Genomic DNA, 22,557 nt, shown 5'->3' with positions numbered 1-22,557 from the left:
ATCTTTTTGAATGGGGTTCAGATAGAAATAGTCCTGGGACATATCACTATTCCAGTATTATTCCTTTATAGTCAATGTTCTATGTATTTTTGCATAGGTAGACACAATAAATTTTTAAAGTTTTTTTCTAAGTGCAGAGAGTTTTTTATTCTATTTCTTTTAGTTCCAAATTCTCTCTCCTTTTACCCCCTTCCCCACCTAATGAGAAGGCAAGAAAAACAAAACCTATTTTTATATTGCCAAACAATTTTTTATATTAGCCACGTTCCCCCCTCCCTCCCCATGGAAAAAAATAAACAAGAAAAAGAAAGAATGAGAAAAAAAAATATGGTGCTCTGAATCAATTAATTCCCTATCTGGATGTGGGTAGCATGTTTCATTGTGAAACTTTTGGAATTGTGGTGGGTCATTGTGTTGATCACACTTACCAAGTCTTTCAAAGTTGATTAACTTTACAATATTGCTATTATTGTGTAGATTGTTCTCTTGGTTCTGCTCACTTCATTTTGCATCAGTTGACACAAATCTTCTCAGGCTTTTCTGAAACTATCCCTTTCATAATTTCTTACAGCACAGTAGCATTCCATTCCATTCACATATCACAACTTTTTCAGCCATTTCCCAATTGATCACCCTCTCAATTTCCTATTCTTTGCTACCATACAAAGAGCAATGCTTTTTTTTGCTGGAAAAAAGAAAGGATTAGGATGTGTTTATCTTCTGAAGCTCACTGAAAGGATTTTCAGCACATTTCTAAGAGCAGATAGAACTTTGGGGATGATATGTACCTCCTCCAATGCCCCATCTACATTTTGAAAGCTTTTTGTTCCATGTGATTTGGAAATTATGAATATTTGGGATGGTGATTTCTATTCAAATCACTATTCTTAATTTTTAATGAATCAATGTTGTTTCTGGTGGATTATGGACATTGCAATCCGTGATTTAGATTTGGTTTTAATGCATTTTTTAAATTTAGTTCTCCAGATCTTATTTGTAGTATGGGGAGTTGTTATCTGTTAGTCCATGAAAGATGGTGAGTTTCTGATGTATAATTCTAGCTCCCAGGTCATGTAGGTGTTTGGCAGGTGCTAAGTTCTTATCAGCTGCAGTAATGTACATCTTCACTTTTTCCTCGCATAACCCATGTTAATCCCAAAGTAATCAACAATAAAAATAATTACAGTCTTCACTGTTTTTCTTGCACAATCTACATTGATCCCTAATTAATAATAAAGTAATAATTATGCTACACTGCTTACAAACAGTAAAACCAGAAATCCATCATGCACACTATTTCATAACTACTAGGCAGTTATTACAAAACAAAATGCTGGATTATTTCCAGGAGAGAAAGTAGAGTCAGAAAAACTTGATTGGAGATCCATACAAATAATAAGGAGGATGTCTACTGCAGTGGTGATAGTCAAAGAAGACAGAAGCAACAGGATTTGGAAGCTAATTAAATTTTGAAAATTCCAAAGTTTTTATTATGGGAGAGCAGATGAAAACTTGTGCTATAGAAACAGTAAAATCAGAAGGAAGATTAGGTTTAAGGATAAAAAGCATAAGGCCAGTTTTTTACTTGTTTGTTTAGATTGAATCATTGTTGGTACTTCCAGGGCGAGAAATCCTATAAGAAATTGGAGATATGGGTCCAGAGTTCAGAAGAGAGATCAGGGTTGAAGATATAGCTTGGGAGTCATTTATGTAATAGTGGGAGTTATAGCCATGGAAGAGAATGAGTTTGTCAGAGGAAAGAATGTAGAGAGAGAAGGTCTCGGATAGATCCTTAGAAAATCCTCTGTCAAGAGATCAGGAAGTAGATAGTTGGAGGAGGGTACAAGTTAGAGTGGTAGGTGGAGAATCAGGACCATTTGGTGTCTCTGAAACCAAGAGAGAAGAAAAGATCTAGTAGAAGGGACTTACCAACAGTATCAAGTGCTAAAAAGTTCAAGGGTTATGATGTCTAGAGAGAAGAATATTGAGTTTGGTCATTGGTGACCTTAGAATTGTTTGAACCAGGTGGTATATTGCAAAGGGTTGACTAGAGAGTGAATGCTGAGGAATGCATCTACTCTAGACAACTTTTCCAACAAATTTAGCAGGTGAAGGAGGAGAAGACAGGATGGCAGCTGGATGGGAAGAAGAGACCCAGGAAAGGCTTTTTTTTTTTTTTTTAGGATTGGAAAGATAGAAGCCTAGTCAGTGCAAGGTGAGATACTGAAGATGCAAAAGAGGAAGAGAGGATGACAGCTGAAGCAATAGTAGTGGGAAGGAATGGGATCAAGGCTACACTTGGTAAGAAGTAAGGATACATCTTCTGGAGTTAGAAGGAAGGAGGATAGAATGGGTCATCATGCTGAGAAATTTTGAAGAGTAGAGCCAGGAAGAAATTTAAAGTTGATAGATTCTGATAGATAGTTGATATAAGTTGATAGTGTGATAGATTTATCAGTAAAGTAGGAGGTATAAATGTTAGTGGGGGGAGTAGAGTTATTGTGGTATGGAGAGGAGACAAGGAAAAGTCTGAATTTGGTGCTATGGAGAATACAATCAGGAGTGAATAAGGGTAGAGTGGAATTCTCAAATAGCAAAGAAGGACCAGCTGAGGTTATGAATGTCAACCTGGTACATATTTAGGGGCTCTGAGAGAAAAAAATAATGCTAACAATATTTTTTCCTGCTAAAATGTTAAGTAATAAATTACATAAATATCAAAAATACACATTGGATGTATTTCATTTCCTTTAAGGTACTTAAAAATTTTTCCGCCCTTCCTTCTTTCTGTTCCTGAGGTTTTCTGCTCCCCCAGATCAACACTGATGAATTTTTGGCAATACATCTTACAGTTCAAAGTGTACAACTGAAATTAATTTGGAAAATGTTGGTCTAATCCGTACCTTCTCGCCTTGGGCAGAGCTACATTTTCACCAGCCAGCCAGTTGGTTTAGTGTTTTGTTCTGAAAGCTTGCTATGGGCAACACTAAACAATAATAGCCCATTGAGTTTTTCCAAAAGCAGCCTAATAAATCAGCTTTGATAGCTAAATGTTAGTCCTTTTTTTAGAGCTTATCTAAGTTCCATCCCAGGCATTCTAAATGGCTACTGTGCTACATGCATGGTACTAACTATCCAGTTTAGAAAGATAATTGTCTCTTAAAGACATGTTTGTGAACCAAGCTTTGGTGACTTAGGCAGAATGTTGAGGCTGTGACCATTTCTTGTAAATACTTAACTTTCTTTGACCTAGAAAGAAACCTGGAATATATTCACTGCTAAGGTCTCCAAGTTGATTGCAAAAGGACATTTATTTAGCAAAGTGTATGAAAATGTTAAAAAATTGTGTTTACATGTAATTGAGGAAAAAAATAAAAATTAAATGAAAAGTGCAGCAAAATGCATTAAAGAGTACCTTGGAAATGGTTTGCTCTAAAGAAGAGTTCATTGTATGTAGCCTTATGACTTTCATCCCATGTGAGGTGCATTGAACCTTGAAGGAAGCTAGGGATTGTGTGAGGCAGAGGTGGAGAGGAAGTGAACCAGGTATAGGGGACAGCCAGTCAAAAGCAAAGTGGGAAGAGATGGGTTGTCATGTAGGAACCACAAGTAGGTCAGATGAAGTGGAATGTAATAGTACAGAGGAAAGAATCTGAAATAAGTGTGGGAAAATAGGTTGGAGGCATTTCAAGCCTGACAAAAAGTGCTTGCATTTTATCCTAGGAAAAACAGGGAACCACTGACATTTCTTGAGTAGGGGAGAGAAGTAGTCTGACTTGAGCTTTAGGAATATCAGTTTGGCAGTTGTGTGGCAGGTGGTTTAGAGACAGGGTGACCAATTAGGAAGGAATCATCATTGCTCAAATGAGAGCTAGGGAAGGCATAAGCCAGGGTAATAGTTGTGTGGGTGGTGAGAAGAGAACAGATATAGGAGATTTTTGTGGAAGCAGAATCAACAAGACTCTGACAACTACTTGGAGATGAGTGTGAAGGAGAAAGAAGAGTCAAAGGTGATGCACCCCAAGAAGGAAAGCCTGGGTGCCTGGAAGGATGTTGGTGCTCTTAATGTAAATAAAGGAGCTTAGAGGAAACTTAGGGGCTGTGGGAGAAATCTAAGCTCCATTTGAACATAATGAATTTAATATACCAACAAAACTTCTATGAAGAGATGTCTAGCAGGCTAGACTTAGTAATCCGACTTCCTCATCTTAAACATGAGGAGATTGAAGCCCAAAGAGGTCTCATTACTTAACAGGATCACACAGTTAGCAGGTAGCAGAGCCTAGATTTGAGCCAAATCCACTGTTCCCACCCTGCAGTCTCAGAGTTTACTGTCAGCCAGATTCTCATCTTATCCAATTTTGCTAGTCAGAATCTGGGGTGGTAAGTATCTATTTTGAGAACTGAGATAATAAAGAGGTTGATATTAGAATATCTACAACATATATTCTTCTTGCAGAATATCCAGGAGTTAGCCATCTGCATTAAGTAAACTAGGCATGGTGACTGACTTAATAAAAATGTGTTGATTTGGGGGGATTGAGTTAAAACAACAGCCTTCCAATTTGCTGGGGGTAAAAACTTTTCTAAATCTTGATTCACTTACTCTAAGTGATAAATGAGTCATCTGAGAAATTTATAACTTTTGGTTCACTTTGTGCTCTGATCTTTCTCCAAGGGAGTCTGGTCAGTTCCTTCTACCATTTTTGTTGGTCTTTTTTTCAAATGGAAAAATTTTCCCTCTGAGTCAGCCTAAATAATTAGAAGAATTGTCTTTCCTCTCTGTAATTCTGGGAAGCTTTAAATTTTTAAGGACTAATGGGAGGCACGTCCCTGACAAAGACAAACAAACCAATCAGCCTCTTTTGTTTCTTGTTACTCCAAGGATTAGAAGAACCTCTCTTCAAGAGGCTTGTGAAGATGGATGAGACAAACCCTATCACTGAACTCCTTGGTGAAAGGAGCCTAAAACAGGGATATTATTTATTCAATACAATTGCTTATTTCATTACCTAGTATTATACATTAATTATTTTAATGGTACTATTGTCATTCTTAGATGTTTGCTGGTCTGGGAATTACACATCTTAGGTTCATAAAGCTAGAAGGACCTTTAGAGATTATCTAGTCCAACATGGAAATATTCTGCATGACTGCACATGTATAACCTTGGATCAAGCTGCTTGCCTTCTCAATGGGAGGGGAGGAAAGGGAAAGACAGAGGGAGAGAATTTGGAAAACATTAAATTTTTTAAAAAGAGTGATTAATTCATTTCCTTCACTATATTAATAAGCAGAGGAAACAATTTCTATAACACAATTTAAGCTCATTAAATACACTATATACTTTCATTCTGCTGAAGACCTTATGAAGTATTAATGAGCTATTCCCATTTTACAGATGATGAAAACTGAGGCTCAGAAAAATCAAGTACCTTCAGTGGCAGAGCTGGTTCTCTATTCAATATTCTTTCTCTCATACCACATTTCTGTGTCAAATACTACACTGACACTGTTGGCAATTTTAATAACAATGAATCAGAAAATGCAGTAATACTTATAAACAGGTGTGCTTGTTTTATTTGCTTTTGCCATTTATCCTTCATAGACTATCCTCCATTCTGTCACCTGCCATGAGAAGGTGGTAAGTGTCCGAAAAGACTACACAGAATCACTGGGCATGACTGTTGCAGGGGGAGCGTCTCATAGAGAATGGGATTTGCCCATCTACATCACCAGTGTTGAACCTGGAGGAGTCATAAACAGAGATGGACGAATAAAAACAGGTAAAAACTAAAGGGACCTAGGAAATAGAAGTTGGGGCATTATCACTTTAAGATTAGGCAGTTATCTAGATCACACAGGCTTTGTCATAGCTAATATTTGTATAGTGCTGTTCAGCAGAGGTGTCAAACAATTCCCTTTGCATGAACAATTAAAATATAATTAGAAAATATTTAACAAAATAAGTAAAAATATAATAAAACATACATAATAGTAGTTAAAATATTTTTATCTTTGCTTTTTGGAGGGGAAAAGGCAGGGCAATTGGGGTTAAGTGACTTGCCCAAGGTCACATGTCTACTAATTATTAAGTGTCTGAGATCAGATTTGAACTCAGGTCCTCCTGACTCCAGGGCTGGTGCTCTATTCTCTGTGCCACCTAGCCACCCCCATAACAGTACTTTTTAAAAACTAAGTCCCCACAGGGATCCTTATATATGGATTATTGGCCCCTATTTCCATTTAAGTTGGACACTACTGTGTTATGGAAGATAATTTCATTTGATTCTCAAAACATCCCTGGGACAAAGGTATTGCCAGTATCAATTATGCCATGTTATAGATGAGGAGACTAAGGATCAGAAATGTTCATTGACTTACACAAGAGGCTATACCTTACTGCCTTTCAATAAGAACTGGTAGGAAAATAAGAGCTATTTGCTTGTGTAAACTGTCACCACGTGAATTCAGTTGATCTAACAGGCTAATCTAGCCTCCTCCCTCTCTACTCCCTATGTTCCCTGCCCAATGCTGTGTGCAAAGAATACCATCCTTTTGCTCTTAGGAGGTTCTGGTCTCCCTTTCTAGATAGAACCTTGCAACAAACTGAAGAATCGACAGAAGCTATAAAAATGGACACCATGTTGTTTTGGTTAAATCTCATGGTTTGGTCATCAATGGAAATATAATAGGAGGAGAAGGAGTAGGAATGATAATAATGACAACCACAACAACCAATCAGCAGCTAGCATTTACATAGGCACCTGCTATCTGCCAGGCATTGTGCTAATCGCTTTACAAATATCGCTTCATTTGTTCTTCACAACAACCCTGGGAGGTAGGTACCATTATGATTCCCATTTTAAAGCTGAGGAAAGTGAAGCAAATCTAAGTAAGTGACTTGCCTAAGGCCACACAGTCATTAAGCATTGGAGGCCAGATCTGAAGAAATCTCCCTGACTCCAGACCCACTGCTCCATCCACTTGGCCGCCTAGATGCCTAGTATTTCAATAACAATAATAACAATAGTGACTAACATTTATATAGCACTTACTATCTTCCAGGCACTATACTAAGAGCTTTATAATTATTATCTCATTTTGTCCTCATAGCAATCCTGGGTACTATCATTACCCTCATTTTACAGATGAGGAAACTGAGGCAAACAGATCGAATGACTTACCTAGTGTCACACAACTACTAAGTGTCAGAGGTCAGCTTTGAACTCAGGTCTTACCGACTCTAGTCCCAGCACCTAGGTGCCCCAATAATGGACTAGGATTGTTTGCCTAACTGATTAGGCAGTAGGATATAAGAGGGAAAGAACACAGAGTCTGGAATCAGAAGTCCTAGGTTCAAGTTCTCATACTTCTTTGCTGTAGGACCATGGGCAGATGACAGACCCATAGGATTTGGAGCTGAAAGAGATTTAGGTTCTCTTCCTCTTTGAAATAACTATAATATTACTTATAATCCAGAGACATTTATGATAGTTCCTTATATGCTGGCTCAGAGCATAGATAGTCACTTCCCTCCAGATGCTTACCTTTTACCAGGGGGATTATTCCACATGGCACCAGGTATGTTTGTTGTTGTTCAGTCATGTTTGACTCTTCTTGACCCCGTTTGGGGTTTTCTTGGCAGAGATACTGTAGTGGTTTGCCATTTCCTCCTTCAATATGGCATGCACTTATGTATAATACAATAATGTGATCAAGACAGAGAGACACATATAAAGTTCAAACAAAAGGCAAACAATAAGTAGTTTTTTCTCTCTGTGAAGAGATGACCTGGTAAAACTTTCTGTGTTCTGTTACCATAATCTGTCCTTACTCTAGAGACAGGTGGGAAAGGACAAGGTTATTATTTACCTCTATTGTTTTATAAAGGTATGTAAAATTAATGTCATCAATTCCCCTGGAGACAAAAGTTCTAAGCTCGATCCGTTATATTCAGGATTTTTTGTCTTTTATTACTTTTGGTTTGGAGGGACCTGGGATTTCAGCTGTGGAGGGAATTGCCCATGTAGGAAGTTTCTTCCACTAATTGCAGAGTCAGCTTGTCTTTAAGTCGGAGTCTTGGAGAGCTATCCAGAGTTCTGAGGAGTTACGTCATTTGCCACTGGGGGGTCACACAAAGAAGTGGGACTTGAACACAGACTTTGCTGATTCCAGGCTCAGCTCTCTGTCCATTAATCAATGCCTCTCACTGCATTTCCCCTTCATTCAAAGGGCAGGTAGGGAAGAATTAGACTTTGGGTTCAAATGATGAAATAGGAAGCTTCGAGAATCCATCCAATTGACTGACTTGAAAAGATGTGATGAAACTGGCAGAGGGATTTAGTAGTTTAACATTACCATCTAAGTGGATAGGTGAAGACTTAAAAGCATGAACCTATTTTCTGAGAGGTGGCATTCATTTTCAAGAAAAAGGATTTGGGGAAGACAGGGTAGCACAGTGGGCAGAGAGCTGACCTCAGTCAAGAAGAACTGGGTTCCTGTCCCACCTTTGACATACTGGCCATGTGACTCACTACAGTGGCCCTGACTAAGCAGGTGTCCATCTGCATTAGCAAAAGGAGTTTCTTCACTGGAAGGTCCCTATAAAAAGGGAAATCATAGGGCTGGTTCCAAAAAAATTTTTTTAAAGATTTATTGCCATTTTTTGTTTTTATATTAACCAGTCATTTAAACCTCTACCCCCCCCCCCCATTAAACCTTCTCTGGCATTAAAGAAAAACAATTAAGCAAAATTAGTTCAATAGGATTACATCTGACCATGCACACCTGTCTTTATCTGTCATTCTCCACCCCTCTAATGAGAGGAGAAAAGTGGATTCCATCATTAGACCTCTAATACCTGAGGTTGAAATGGGTCATTACAAATTAATCCAATTTTGCTTTTTACTGTTGTTTTAGGTTATACATTTTTGCAGTTGTGTACATCATTCCTTTGGGTCTGCTTATGGAACTCTCCAACTTGTGTTTCTCTGAAACATGGTCTTTATTTGGTGTGGCACACTAAGATCCCCTTGCATTTGGATATCCTGATTTGTTTGGCATTCTCTCTCCTTCTTTCCCTCTCCCCCCATGATGAGAATGTGAGCTCTCTCTTGCCTGAGGGGCAGCAGGACTCAGCCTGAGATCAGTTAGCTCCTTAGTGGCTCAGCACAGGTGTTTTCCTGGTGCCCCAGCTGCTTGTTGGTGCTTCAGCGAAGATACAGGGCACTTTACCTCCCCTGGGTGTCTCTCTCTTCCTTCTCCCTCCTCCTATACTCTTTGTTTCTCTATGACAGATAGGGCTCAATCTCAAGGAAGGGAAGAGAGGCGGAGTGGTATTATTGTGGGAATGATATTGGATGTGGGGGAGCCAAAGTTCTGGAGTTCACTTACTGGCTGGGCCATCTCCTAACCTTGTGACCTTGGGCAAGTAATTTCATTGTTCTCTGCCTCAGTTTCCTCACCTATAAAATGAGGGACTTAGACTAAATGGCTTCTAAATTCCCTCTGATTTCTAAACCAGTCAGATCATCCTCTCTATTCTCAGCAAATTCCTAACAGTGGGGGGGACAAGCTGCCCAAGAGGCAGAAGCATTGTTTGATGAATGTTCATTCATCTCTGCACTGGCAGAGGGAAAGAACCTCTACTTTTAACCACAGTTCTAGGTTCTGTCTGATAGTAGGAAGGTTTCTTGATGATTCTGTGATAGTCGCTTCAACTTGTGCTTTTCTCTCCCTATTGAGAGGAAAAGAAAAATAAGAGAAAGCAAAGAGGGGAAAAAAATTTAAGATTCAAGACAGTTGGTCTAATTTTTAAGTGAGGTCGCCAAAATGACTTGTATTTAAGGGGGTGAACAATGTAAACCAACCTAGATTCCTGTGTGAAGTTTCAAATCTATTCTTTCTGAAGATGTGTGGGTCCAGTCATGAAGCAAACACAAAAAGTACAGAATCCGAGTCCCCTCCTCCACCTTCCTCTGTTAAACAAAAACAACTGTTTTTTCACTCCCTTTAAAGACAGTTTATGATCTTTGGCTATTAGGTGACATTTTGCTGAATGTAAACGGGATTGACCTGACGGGGGCCAGCCGTGGGGAAGCAGTTGCCCTATTGAAAAACACATCCTCAACTGTGGTGCTCAAAGCCTTGGAACTGAGAGAATGTGAGTCCCTGGAGAATGGCAGCAACCGGCTGGCCCTGGAGTCCAACCAGAGCCCAGCCCAGCCCAGCGAATGGTCACCAGCATGGGTTATGTGGCTGGAGTTGCCACGGTAAGTCTACGAATGACATCTTGGTAGAGGAGTGCGGGCAAAGATTTATGTTTCTTAGACAACTTTTTCACATTACTTGGGCTCATTCATTATACTCACATCTTAATTGGAACTGGGGCTTGCTTGGGGAACTTTTTTTTAAACTACTTCTGTCTTCCCCTTTGGGTCTTAATATTCAGAAAGGGGCGATTATTAATTTGTGGTTATAAGGCTTGTGCCTATGACCTATTTTTTAAAATGAAGGGAGGCCATGGAAAGGATTTGAAAGTTTGTTCAGTGCTGGGTTAGTGCAATCTATCCTCTAATTTAACCTGTGCAGCTCTCCTGGGATACTGAATCTGCTGTAGCTGAACTTCTTGGCCTTTTCTTCTCTCCACCCTGTGCAACTGAAAAGTTCATTTCCAAAACCCAGGAAGTGGCTGAATTGCAATTTTGGCAAAATGTAATTGGGCCTACAGTGAGACATTTAATTTTCTCATATACATATTCCCCAGGGAGAAAGGTGTCTGAGCAGCTCTACCAAACTGAGATCTGCCTATGGAAATTAAGCTATGAAGTTGAAACTGGGAATTTGTTTCTGATAATAATAGGACTTAGGGATGGAAGGGCTCATAGGGAACATTTCATACAGTGCTGACTTGGGAAGGTCACAGAGCCAGTATACAGAGGAAGGATATGAACCCAAGTACTCCTGACTGGGGACTGCAATGCAATCATAGATAATAGCAGACGCAAACTTCTCTTCCTTCCATAGCATTGAAATCAAATGACAAGATTTTCACTTCACCCTCCTTTAGGTTTTGCCTTTCATTTGGCTGAGGGAACAATGTAGCCTATCTCTTTGGTGGGAGAGAAACATGAGCTTTTCCTGAGTGCCCTCTAAGGGAAGCGTGAGGGAGTGTCCTGAAGTATTCCCGGTCAACAAATCACTGGTTTCCTGTTGCGTTGGTATTCTTAGGAAATCTCCCATCTTCAATGCTGCATCAGCCACTTGAGCAGTGGCAGGATCCAGTTTCCTCCCCGGAACACTTTGCTTTCACTTGGAAGTTGAGCATTCTCGTCTTTTAACTTTTGCTGTTTCAGCTAGTATGGAGTCCCTGGAGGTCTCCTGAAACCAGTCTTTACTTGATATAGATGTGAATTCATTAGACTTGGCTCCATTACAAGGTGATGTCTCTAAGTACCTTCGTGACTGCTCAAGTGGGCAAGTTTCAGGCTACTCTACAAAAGACATGTTGGTGAGCTGTGAAAGCCCTAGGCAGTCACGAACAGGGTAAGATATTTTAAAAAAGAAATCTCACCTCCATTTAGATCCAGGACATCAAATCTTTCTTCAGATTCTTGTAATGATCAGTTAGGCCTATTTCCCCTAATGCCACACCAAGCCACCCCTCTTAGCCTCCAATGAAGAAAAATGACACCACATACCACCAGGTCTAGAAACAGGAAATTCATTGTAATTACATCCCCAGCTGCAACTGAATTCACACAAAAAGGGCCCAAGTGAGCATGAAGGCTGGGGCATTAGTATGCTGATCCAGTGAGTGCCCGTCCTCTTATATTCAGGCTCAGGCAATGGGTAGGATGAGTAAAAGTGGCTTCAAATGAACAATAAACAGAACTGCATCTCACCCTTCTTAATGCTCGACTGCATGCCAGGCTAGACTCTAGCACACAAGCTTCAGATGTCACTTAGTAATACAGGTAGGTTATCAGATGCCATTTAACTGGAGTTGACTCAGTGAATACTTATGGCCATTATTCTGCTAGCTTTTGAGGGCCCATACTTAGCACCTGGAAGTCCTTCAACAAATTCTCTCATCAGGACATGTATCACATTAATACACATTAAATCATTTCCCTTCTTCCCTAAGAATTTAACTTTTTCCTCCCCTGAATTCTTAAGGTTTTTGGGCAAAGGTTTCCTTATAAAATATTTTTTTTCTTTAAAAACATCTTTCCTAATACTCCTAGAAGAACTCATGTACCTCTCCCACTCTAGACTCATCATAGATCTGGTGTTAGGAAGCACTCTAAGAGTGTGAATCTAGCTACTCAGTAACTTCATGTGATCCTTTTGTACCCAGGAACAAATTCTGGGAGTGGAATCTAAGCAAAATTCATACATTATTGGTCATAGTGTGTGACGGATGTTAGTAGCATAATACATTCAACTTCAGACACAGCTTCCTTATTTGTAGCACCATGGTGATGCTTTGCATGATCTGAACAGTCATAGTTTGTGGTAAGGAGTTTTTTAGATAACAGAGTGACTCAGTCACTTGAGGGAAGGAGGGAGGATTTCAGCTAACACAAATACAAGAACAATTCCATTCATATCTAAGATGATAGTAGGGACAGAAGAGCACAAGGATTTATCAAGTGAAAAAGCAAGGCCTGTGACTTGGAACCCACCTTCTGAATTAAATGGAGACTGAGCCAGGGGAGACAGATCCAGGAGCTGGGAGATCAGGGGTGGTCTTTCTCTTTATTGAACACCTGCTATGGTCTCTAGTCCCAGGCCATTTAACATGAGGCTATTTAAGGTGGCTCCCTAACTCTCAGAGGAAGAAAAGCATCTTCAAACCCTGGCTCCTACTGCTTTGACTAGCCACCAGGGCGGGTTCCCCCTTGGACCACAAAAGAGCAAACCATTTAAGGCACTGGAAATAAGCCAAATAGCCTAGGAAATGTCAAATTATGAATTTCACTCAAATGAATTTGCAGTCACTCAATCAGAGGTATTTTCCAGAGTTTTGGACACATTTGGATCATGATTATTTCTTGAGTGTGTGCACTATCAAGTCAGTATTTAGATATATTTTTGGGAACCCCCCCCCACAAATTCTACTCTTCCCCCCTACCCCCCCAATTAGGAGTAAAACAAACATGTAGAAGAATGGAACTTGTGACTTGCCCAAACTATCCCACAGATGGTAAAAGAATCAGGAAAGAGAAAAGTTGCTCCTAAAGTTCCAGGTTTTGTTTTTTTTTTCTTAAAGCAATCGGGGTTAAGTAACTTGCTCAAGGTTACAGGGCCAGTTATTTCTGGGTGTGGTGCTGAGTATCTGAGCCCGGATTTGATCCAGGTCATCCCAACATTGGAGCCGGTGCTCTTACTCGTTGAGCCACCTGGCCGCCCCTAAGCAATTGGGGTTAAGTAACTTGCTCAAGGTTACATGGCCAGGTGTTTCTGGGTGGGTGCTAAGTGTCTGAGCCCAGATTCGATCTCCAGTTCTTCTCAACACTGGAGCCGGTGCTCTTACTCGCTGTGCTACCTGGCTGCCCCTGTTTTTTTTTTTTTTTAAAGCTTTCTGCCATTTAGAAAGCTCCCCTCTCCCTCTCCTCCCCTGGCTTAAAGAGCAAAACAAAACACAAATTTGAGCTATACTGTTTTCTCCAGGATGTGGCACAGTAGGGCATGTCTAATATTCAGCCCTTGCTTGTAGAAGGAGGTAGGTATTCTTTTCATGAAGATTTGATACAGTTGCAAACCACAAAGAAAAGTGTGAACTGCAGAGAAGATTCTCACTTAAGCAAAAATCCTACCCACTAGTCAAAATCGAATATTAAGCACTTTTACCTTTCATGTCTTTGGTCTCTTTGGTACCACGACACTTGTGTGATTACTGTGACCACATTCCCACCCCATGTAGCACATTACCAGGCATCAAATTCGTGGCAAATTTCAGCTTTAATTAGTAATATAATTTTTCTACTTCTTCCCAGCTCTGTACCTTAGAAACCATGAAAAATTATTATTCCAGAAGATAGCAGTATTTGTGGCAAAGACTAGTGCATCTTCTGTGAGGTCCAGTAAAAAGAAACATGGCTTTCAAGTGCTTGGGTTCAAATCCTCCCTCTATTTCCTAGCTGTGGGAATTTGGGAAAATAACACCTTCAGTTCTCAGTTCCCTTATCTGTAAACTGAAGGAGCTGGGACTCTATGACCTTTTGGATCCCTTCCAACTCAAAATCCGAGATCTTATGCTATACTTTGGTGGTATTTTTACCACCAAGTTTCTATTGTCATTGCCCCAACTGGGTACTTGGCAGATTTTCCAGTGCTACTAGATTTTAAAACCTGGATTCTATAACTAACTCTAATACTTACTAACCAGGTGATTTTAAACAAATACTTAAGTTTCCTGAAACTGTTTTCTGATCTGCAAAACAAGGAGTTTTGATGAGGTAATTGGTCTTTTTTTCAGTTATGAATGATCAGTCTCTAAACCAGAGCTTATGTTATATGTAGACACATGAATTAGTCCCTGCATTAAAGAAGTTTTAAGGGTAGATTTTAGCCTGCAAACATTTTCCTTTTTGTTCAGGTAGTTAAGAACCTCTATGGGCTGTATATACTATCTTCTAAATTGTATGAATCAAAGAGCTTTTCCCAGACTTTCTCTTAGGTCCAGATATCACTGTAATAACTCTTGCTTAAGTTGCTTCCAAATGTAGAGAATCTGCCATGTTCTTATTTCTTCACATCCTAACTAAAACAAATGCACCATGTCTGTATCCTTTAATAGTAATATTATAGCTTTAACTGAACATATTGTACTAATATAATATTCATACATTCATATACGTACGTACACACACATACACACACTAAAGAAAAATGATCAAAGCAGGAGATTTAACATTTTTTTTTTGTCCATCCATCTATCCCTTTGTGGCTTCACAAGTCACTGTATCACAGGCACTTACTAGTTTTGCTGAATTTTTTACTTGTTTACAACAGGAAGTCAAATTTCAAAAGCTAGCTAAGAGTATTAGGGAACTCATGAACTCACTGGTAGGTTCAGCTGATGTGCAATATGTAAATTATAACATTGTACCACAGAAATGAATACATCTAAGTTAGTGGGAAGATGAAAACTATACAATTAACAGATAGACTTCATTAATAATGCATTTCTGCAGACCACAGCACTGACCTACTTAAAAGAACTGCTATAGATGATTCTAGATAGCCCCTTCTTTTTAAAATCTCCAGGATGCAATCTTGATCCAAGTATTTAAAGAACAGTAGTTTGTATACGAGGACTAAGACATGAAAACATTACTTCAAATGCTGGGCTTTTACCTAACATCAATGGAAACGTTCAGGAAAAAAAAATTTAGTTTTGATTAATCTGATTAGCCAGAACAGTTAAGTGATTTTTGTTATTTTTTTCAACAGTAGTTGACATTTACTCATTGCTTTAAAGTTTGCAAAGTGGTTTCAAATCCCACCTCTGAAGATTTATAGATTCTATGTGACCTTGGCCAAGTCACTTACCTCTTTGAGCTCCAGTTTCTTAATTTGTAAAATGAAAGGGTTCCACTGAGGTCTCTTCCTGCTCTAAATCTTGGATCTTATTTCCTTCTAGCTAAAGATCTATGACCTTATGATTAAGTGAAAACTAAGCTTACCTTTATGACTTAATATGAGATACAGAATGGCATTCTCTAGCTTGGAATTTTGTCTCCTAAATCAAAATGGGTCAGAGGAACTTAATTTTACAAGACCCCCATTTCTGGTATATGGTAGGTAGCAACAACAAAAAAATAATTTTTAAAAAGTTATTAAATTTTTTCCTGTATTTTCATTTTCATATCCATATTAAACCAAGTATTTGCCACATGCCAAAAATGGAATAGGAGATGCTAAATGACAAGACTATTATTATGAAAGCAAATACTAAAATACTAGTCTGTATACAAAGCATTTTAAAAAGTAATACATTAACACTGTTAGCTAGGACTGACAGTTGACTGTGACCTTAGTTAAGTGTTGACCAAATTCTCTAACTCCTCTCCCAAAGTAATTTGGTGTACAACCACCCAGATGGGAAAGTAATATTCTTTGGTTTCTGAAGAAAATCCCCAAATCATCTGTTTCTGCCATTAGCAGCCAGTGAACTGTTGTGTAAACATGGTATCTAACATCCTAGCAGCAGGTGAATATTTGTAGTTCCTCTGGGATGAATCTACTACTACCATAAAGTCCTGCTGTGAAAAAGAGCAAAATAATATTATTTTACATCAAAAATAGGATATGTATTCTTGTTTATTGAAATTCGTGCTTTTAAGCTACCTTGTTTTTGCTGAGTGCCTGGATTATGTATTTTGAAAAAAACAATTGGCAATGTCTTAAATGATTAGATATATTAAAAAAATAAACCTGCAAATATGGAGATATAATTAACTAAATTAAACACTAGACTTAACATTTTTAAAATCTGAAAAACCAAAAGGCTTTTGTTTTATTTCAAATCTCATTTTATCTGGGAGTTAGAAACATTTGAAGAGATTGATTTGCAAAAGCAATAAACAGTAATAGTAATTAATATAAAAACCTTATCAATACTTTAAATTTTATGATACGCTAATTCAAACAGACTTTCTGCACTGATAAGATGGCATCTGTAGGCATTTTAGCAGTTAATATTAGCTGCCAATATGTATAATTTCTTAAGAGCAACAATTTCTGTGTTTAGTCTGTTAAGAAACACGTTGAGCCAGAAGCCAGTGGGTATTAAGATAAAATGTCTTCTCCACCTTTCAAAAACCTTCATCTGGCTCTGCTATACTCTTAAGCTACCTTATACCTTAGGAAATGAAGATCAGTGCCTTAGAAAGATTACTTTGGCAGCTTTGTGGAGGATTGATTGGAGAGAGGGAAAAAACTTGAATCAAGGAGAACAATTAGAAGGTCATTTCACCATTTGAGTTCAGATGTGTTGTGGGCCTACACTAGAAATGGTCTGGTGGGAAATGCTTTGTAGAGACAGCATCATCAATATGTATAGAATAGGAGGAGACTGGGAAGTGGTTCCCCAATCCTATGTCCTCCTCTTTACAAGCCAACTCTCAGAAAAAGTACTTCCTTCATTTTCGTGCTATTGATTCCATTTTCAATTGATTTCCATCTGAAATCCAATCCCACCATTTGCCTGAAATTGTTCTCTCCATTACCAGTCACCTTAACTGTTAAAGCATGGCCTTTTCCTAGCCTTCATCTACTTGACTTCTCGGCTGATGGTGACAGTCAAATTCCCCACCCCCTTAGTTTTAAGCTCCCTGCTGATTCTCCTCCCACTTGTGATCTAACCACCATTCTCGGGCTGATCTCTTCTATTAGGTATGGGTCTACTCCAAGGTTCTGACCTGCGGCATATCTTTTTTCTTTCTCAGTGATCAAGTCTTTTGGATCCTTGTAGAATTTCTACACGGATGACTCCAAAAACTATGCATCTAGCCCTCGTCTTTTTTCTGAATTTGTTTCATATTATCAACTGCACGAACATGCCCAAAATGGGAAAAAAAACCAAAAACCCTATTCCTTCCCATCATTACCAAATCTGCCTCCCTCCAAAGCTCCTTGTTCCTACCGAGAGAAACACCATTTTCCAGTCAGTCTGGTTTTTCCAACTTCAGTCATCTTTGATTCCTCTTTCTTCCTCATGGTCATCTCAATCTTGCTGATTGCATCTGTGTAACCTCTCCATTTTTGTGATTCTCAAGTTGTTTTACCTGTACTAATGCAATAAAATTGGTATCACTGCTTCCAATTTCTTCCCCAACTGATCCTCCACATACCTGCCAAATTAATCTTCTAAGGAACATATCAGACCATGCTCAAAAAAAAAAAAAAAACCTACTCACTCTGAAATATCCTTCACAATCTAGCCACCACCTACCTTTTAAGACTTATTTTAGCTATCTCCAGCATCTGAAATACATGCCTTCTGCTCTACCTTTCAGAATATTTACCTTACTTTAAGGCTTAGTCTAAGTATTACCACGATCATTACTCCTCAAATTACCTTGTACATACTTACCTACATACGGTGTCCAGTCAAATGTAAACAGAACAGACTGAGGGGAAGAAATTCATCATTCCTTTCTTTGTAATTTAAGTGATTAACACAATGTGTGGGTTATTAATATTTACTGAATTAAATGGAGACATTCCTTGTCCAATTCCTTATCAAATTTCCTATTTTAACTTAGTCCTCCCTTTTTCCACCGTTTTTGTTGAGAAGTCAATTATATTTTACAGATGAATTATTCTGTGTGTGTGTACATATGCATACATATCTTGATTTATATTAATCTTTATATCTGCTTTAATGAATCCCATATTAGTGCACAGAGAGATGCATTTACATGTTACTATTTTGAGACAATTCAACATTTAAATACTTGTTTGCAAGGTACTATTTTATTTAAACCTTACTTAACAAATTATTAACCCTAACAATATGATAATAGCCAGAATCATATTTCACACTTTTCCACTGTTACCATTCTACTAGCATAGACTAATTGGTGTTTATCACTGTTAGCTTTCTGAAATGCTATATCATATAAAACTTGTGAGGTAGTGATTTAGAGAAAGCCAGATAATAAAGGTCTTCATTAATAAGCTAAAATAGTTTGTCTTTTGAGTGAACCCCTGGTATCACTAATCTGAAAAATAGAAGGGTGACATCATTAATTAAGCTTAACTTTCTGTGTGTGTGTGTGTGTGTGTGTATATATATATATATATACATTAATCACATTGATATTTCAGGTATTTGTACAGCTGCAAAGATGTAATATTACGAAGGAATACAGCTGGAAGTCTAGGTTTCAGCATTGTAGGAGGTTATGAAGAATACAGCGGGAACAAACCATTTTTTATTAAATCTATTGTTGAAGGAACACCAGCATATAATGATGGAAGAATTAGGTAAGGATGAATGGGTAATTGAAGGGGGCTCTGTTTTGGCAGAATTTCCCCTCAGTTTCTTTATAAATACAGTTTTATCATATTAAAGATTGGGGGAGGAAGTATACTTTGTTCCCATACTACTTAAAAAAAGCTCTGTAGATTTTCAGGTTTATGTGTTAACCAGTAAATGACTTCTTTCTTTAGTTTCTTTCTATCATATGTGAATTTAAGTAATAAAGAGAAATAAATACATTTGAAAAGAAAATAAGGGCATAACCACCCTTTTTGATAAGTTATAAAACCCTTAGTCCCAATTTTTTTTTTAACAGTACTTTATAAGTACAGGAAGTAAGGATGGAGAAGACCTGAGACTGTCAAATAACCTTAATGAGAAAATAAGATGATATGAACATGTTGTGGCCTCTGTATTTCTAGATGTGGTGATATTCTTCTTGCTGTCAATGGTAGAAGTACATCAGGAATGATGCATGCTTGTTTGGCAAGGATGCTGAAAGAACTGAAAGGAAGAATTACCCTCACTATTGTCTCTTGGCCTGGAACTTTTTTATAGAAGTGATGTTGTGTGGAAAACAGAACACAAACAAGCTATTTAAAATTTGACATGTGATTTTGGCTTTTTTTTTTCAACTTTACCTTTTAAAGGATACATTAAGAAAAATGTAAACTTGCATGTCAGGAAAAGTAGAGTCTCAAGAAAAATGTTTCTCAAAAAAAACCTGAAAACTATTAGTAGTTTTTCATCAAAGTGGAAGACTCATTATTTCGTGTCTCTAAGTTTATATTTTTCTATATAATAATGTAATAAAAACCCTTTAGCTGGAACTACTTGTGTGCCCCTTATTACTGTATTCAAATTTATATGCAATTTGATTAAGAAATCAACAAGAAAAAAGAATTGGCAGTTGTAAAACACCACAGAAATCATTTGATGACTAAATTTATGGTATAACCCCAAATAGCTGAAGAGCACATCACAGCAAGGTTTTCCTTTCATGATCAGCTAGACAGCAAATATTTTTCAAATTTATTTTGTCTTATTTATATGATGATGAATTGAACTTGTTATAATTAAAAATGAACTGTAACTCATTCTTTGTAATGCCATGTTATTTGTTTCAAAAACTACCAATATTAACTTTAGTATCAACCCGTAATACTCAGAATTATGAATTTGCCTTTAAGTCTTTATAAATGATCAATTTACTAGAAAATGAAGGTTATTTTTACAGGATAGGTAGTAGCAACAATGAAAAGCTGCACAAATAGGTAGGCCAAGGGGCCTTGGAAAAGTCACCAATTTAATCCTGGATCTTTCTGGATGGCTACAAGGAGGCCCAAACTTGTGCCAAAGTGACCAGTTACTACTGTGTGTGTGCCTGCTAGGAATTATAGAAGTCACTTAATTCCCAACATTACCAGATTGCCTTAAAAATGGATGTTCCTGATTTGGAAATACAAGGGAACATTGAACATTCTACCATTTGTTTATATTCCCAAATTTCTAACAATAATCTTTTGTTGAATAATTATGATGCCAAAATGAGTGTGCCATTATGTCAATAAAGATGTCTCCATTCTAATATGGAAGGAAATATTACCTGCAAATAACATATTCCTGTTTTCAGCAAGTCCTCTTGAAACTTAGAGTATAAGTATGCCTTTGATACTTTTGAAAGGGATGTGACAGGCAACTGATTCGCTCATGAAAATTATGGCTTGGGAAAGAGCCTGACCTTCCATTAGCTAGCTTGTGTACCTATATTAACAGTTATAGTCAACTTGGTCTCTGGCTTGAAAAGGAACGATCCTCTTTAAATTTGCTTAGTGGTATTCTCTAGTGATTTGATCCCTCAAATATTACAAGATAATGACAAATTCAAGCAAATCTAAACCTGACATGAAAAATTCACTTTATTTTGGGGGAAAAAAGTTAACCTTTTCTCTTTAGACTAACAGAACAAGATTAAGCAGAAATTTCTTAAACATTATCCAGAAAAATAACAAGATTTAAAGCAGCCAATTTCTGGCATTAATGCAAGCACTACAGGCCTATTCAGCAGGGGTAGCCTCAGTGCTCTCCTGCTCTGGGGCAGGTTCACTGCCAGCTTCTTTTCCTTCTTTGCTCCTTTTTGATTTTTTGTGTTTGTGTCTCCTGTGACTGTCCCCTTCTTCACTTTCATGGCGTCGTCTGCTATTACTAAAGAAAAAAGGAAAAACCATTCAGAGCTATTGTACACAGACTGGTCTTCATAATATTTTTTACACTGGAACCTGATGAGTTTTGAAATCAGATCTCCTTGTATGAAATCTTAATGTTTCTGTGTGCTTTGGGAATGAAGGAAAAACAAAACACTGATCAGATCATCATTTTGAAGAGAATTTTTCTAGATGACCTTTAGACATGTACATTTTTGCCACAGGTAACCCCAGAATCAAACCTCTTTAACTTGTATTATACTTATTTATGTAACCTAAATTATAGAAGACACAATTATAAAAACAGAAAACATTTTGGGTTAACTTCTTGCTTAAATTTAAATAATACACCATTCCAAATTTGTGGATAGTAAAAGAAAGTTTGAATGCTATCTAATGACTACAAGTGAGTTTTGTGTTTCAACAGGTTCTTAATGATTTAGAGAGCAGCATGTTATTACTGATTATTTGGAAGTGTTTTCTACTATTTCAAGTCAAGTGAATTTCTAGTTTCATATTCATTTTTTAAATTAAAGAACAAACCTTCTAGATGACTTGTGTCTTGTCTCCTCTTTTTCTCTGTGTCTTCTTTCTCTATGTCGCTCTTCTTTTTCTCGACTTGCTCTATGACGCTCATAGCCTCTTTCTGTATATTCTCTGTATCTATATCGTTCTTCATCACTGGAATTGAAGTATGGACAAAGTTAGATGGGAAACTATGCATAAGTAAGGGCAGGTATATTAAATAATACATAGTTATCATTACATAGTACTTATAAGCAAATATTACCAATTAAGAATAAGTAGGTCTGATGCCTCCTGTTTTCATCCCCCAATACAAATGCATATACTAAAAATATGGAACAGCAAAAAGTCTGATGTAGGTGGTGCTGTGAATAGAGTAGCTGCCCTGGAGTCAGGAGGACCCAAGTTCAAATCTGGCCTCAGACACTTGACATACTTACTAGATGTGTGACTCTGGGCAAGTCACCTAACCCCAATTGCCCTGCCTTCCCTCCTCTTCCCCCCACTCCCAAAAGTATGATGTTAAAATAGCAAGTGAGGTGTTTTGTTTGTTTTTTGTAGGTCAGAAAGCGAGGCAATCGGGATTAAGTGACATGCCCAAGATCACATAGCTAGTGTCAAGTGTATTGAGTCCACATTTGAACTCGCGTCTTCCTGATTCACTGTGCCACTTAGCTGCCCCTATGAATTCTTGACCTATATATTTCTAGGGGTCAATGTAGCAGGTGACAGGTTTGATGAAGAGGGAGCTGAATTTGGATGAGGGTTTGAGTGAAGAGATGGGGCTCTATTTCCTTCAATACAGTATCATCTATTTTAGATAGCAAAATA

General features: G+C 37.9%; 2 protein-coding genes across 12 annotated transcripts in view; one reads left to right on the top strand and one right to left on the bottom strand.

Annotated features, from left to right (window-relative positions):
- LNX1 (ligand of numb-protein X 1) overlaps window positions 1–19,827 on the top strand; it is a 150,963-nt gene extending 131,136 nt beyond the window's left edge. For both annotated transcript variants that reach the window (XM_069105230.1, XM_069105231.1), the window contains 4 exons: window positions 5,609–5,786; window positions 10,046–10,274; window positions 18,844–19,002; window positions 19,420–19,827. In XM_069105230.1, coding sequence (XP_068961331.1) covers window positions 5,609–5,786; window positions 10,046–10,274; window positions 18,844–19,002; window positions 19,420–19,555 — 702 coding nt within the window. In that variant the 3' untranslated portion in view covers window positions 19,556–19,827. The remainder of the gene's footprint in view (window positions 1–5,608; window positions 5,787–10,045; window positions 10,275–18,843; window positions 19,003–19,419) is intronic.
- Window positions 19,828–20,898: 1,071 nt separating this feature from the next.
- FIP1L1 (factor interacting with PAPOLA and CPSF1) overlaps window positions 20,899–22,557 on the bottom strand; it is a 99,322-nt gene continuing 97,663 nt past the window's right edge. For all 10 annotated transcript variants that reach the window (XM_069105232.1, XM_069105234.1, XM_069105233.1 and 7 more), the window contains 2 exons: window positions 21,745–21,882; window positions 20,899–21,202 (listed from right to left, as the gene is read on the bottom strand). In XM_069105232.1, the coding sequence (XP_068961333.1) occupies window positions 21,055–21,202; window positions 21,745–21,882 (286 nt within the window). In that variant the 3' untranslated portion in view covers window positions 20,899–21,054. The remainder of the gene's footprint in view (window positions 21,203–21,744; window positions 21,883–22,557) is intronic.

This window comes from Petaurus breviceps, unplaced genomic scaffold, assembly GCF_028583685.1.
Source record: "Petaurus breviceps papuanus isolate PSGF00001 unplaced genomic scaffold, PetGlider_PUasm1.0 76, whole genome shotgun sequence".
Lineage (NCBI taxonomy): Eukaryota > Metazoa > Chordata > Mammalia > Diprotodontia > Petauridae > Petaurus > Petaurus breviceps.
The sequence above is the reverse complement of the archived record's forward strand: the minus strand, read 5'-3'. Positions and strand labels throughout refer to the sequence as shown.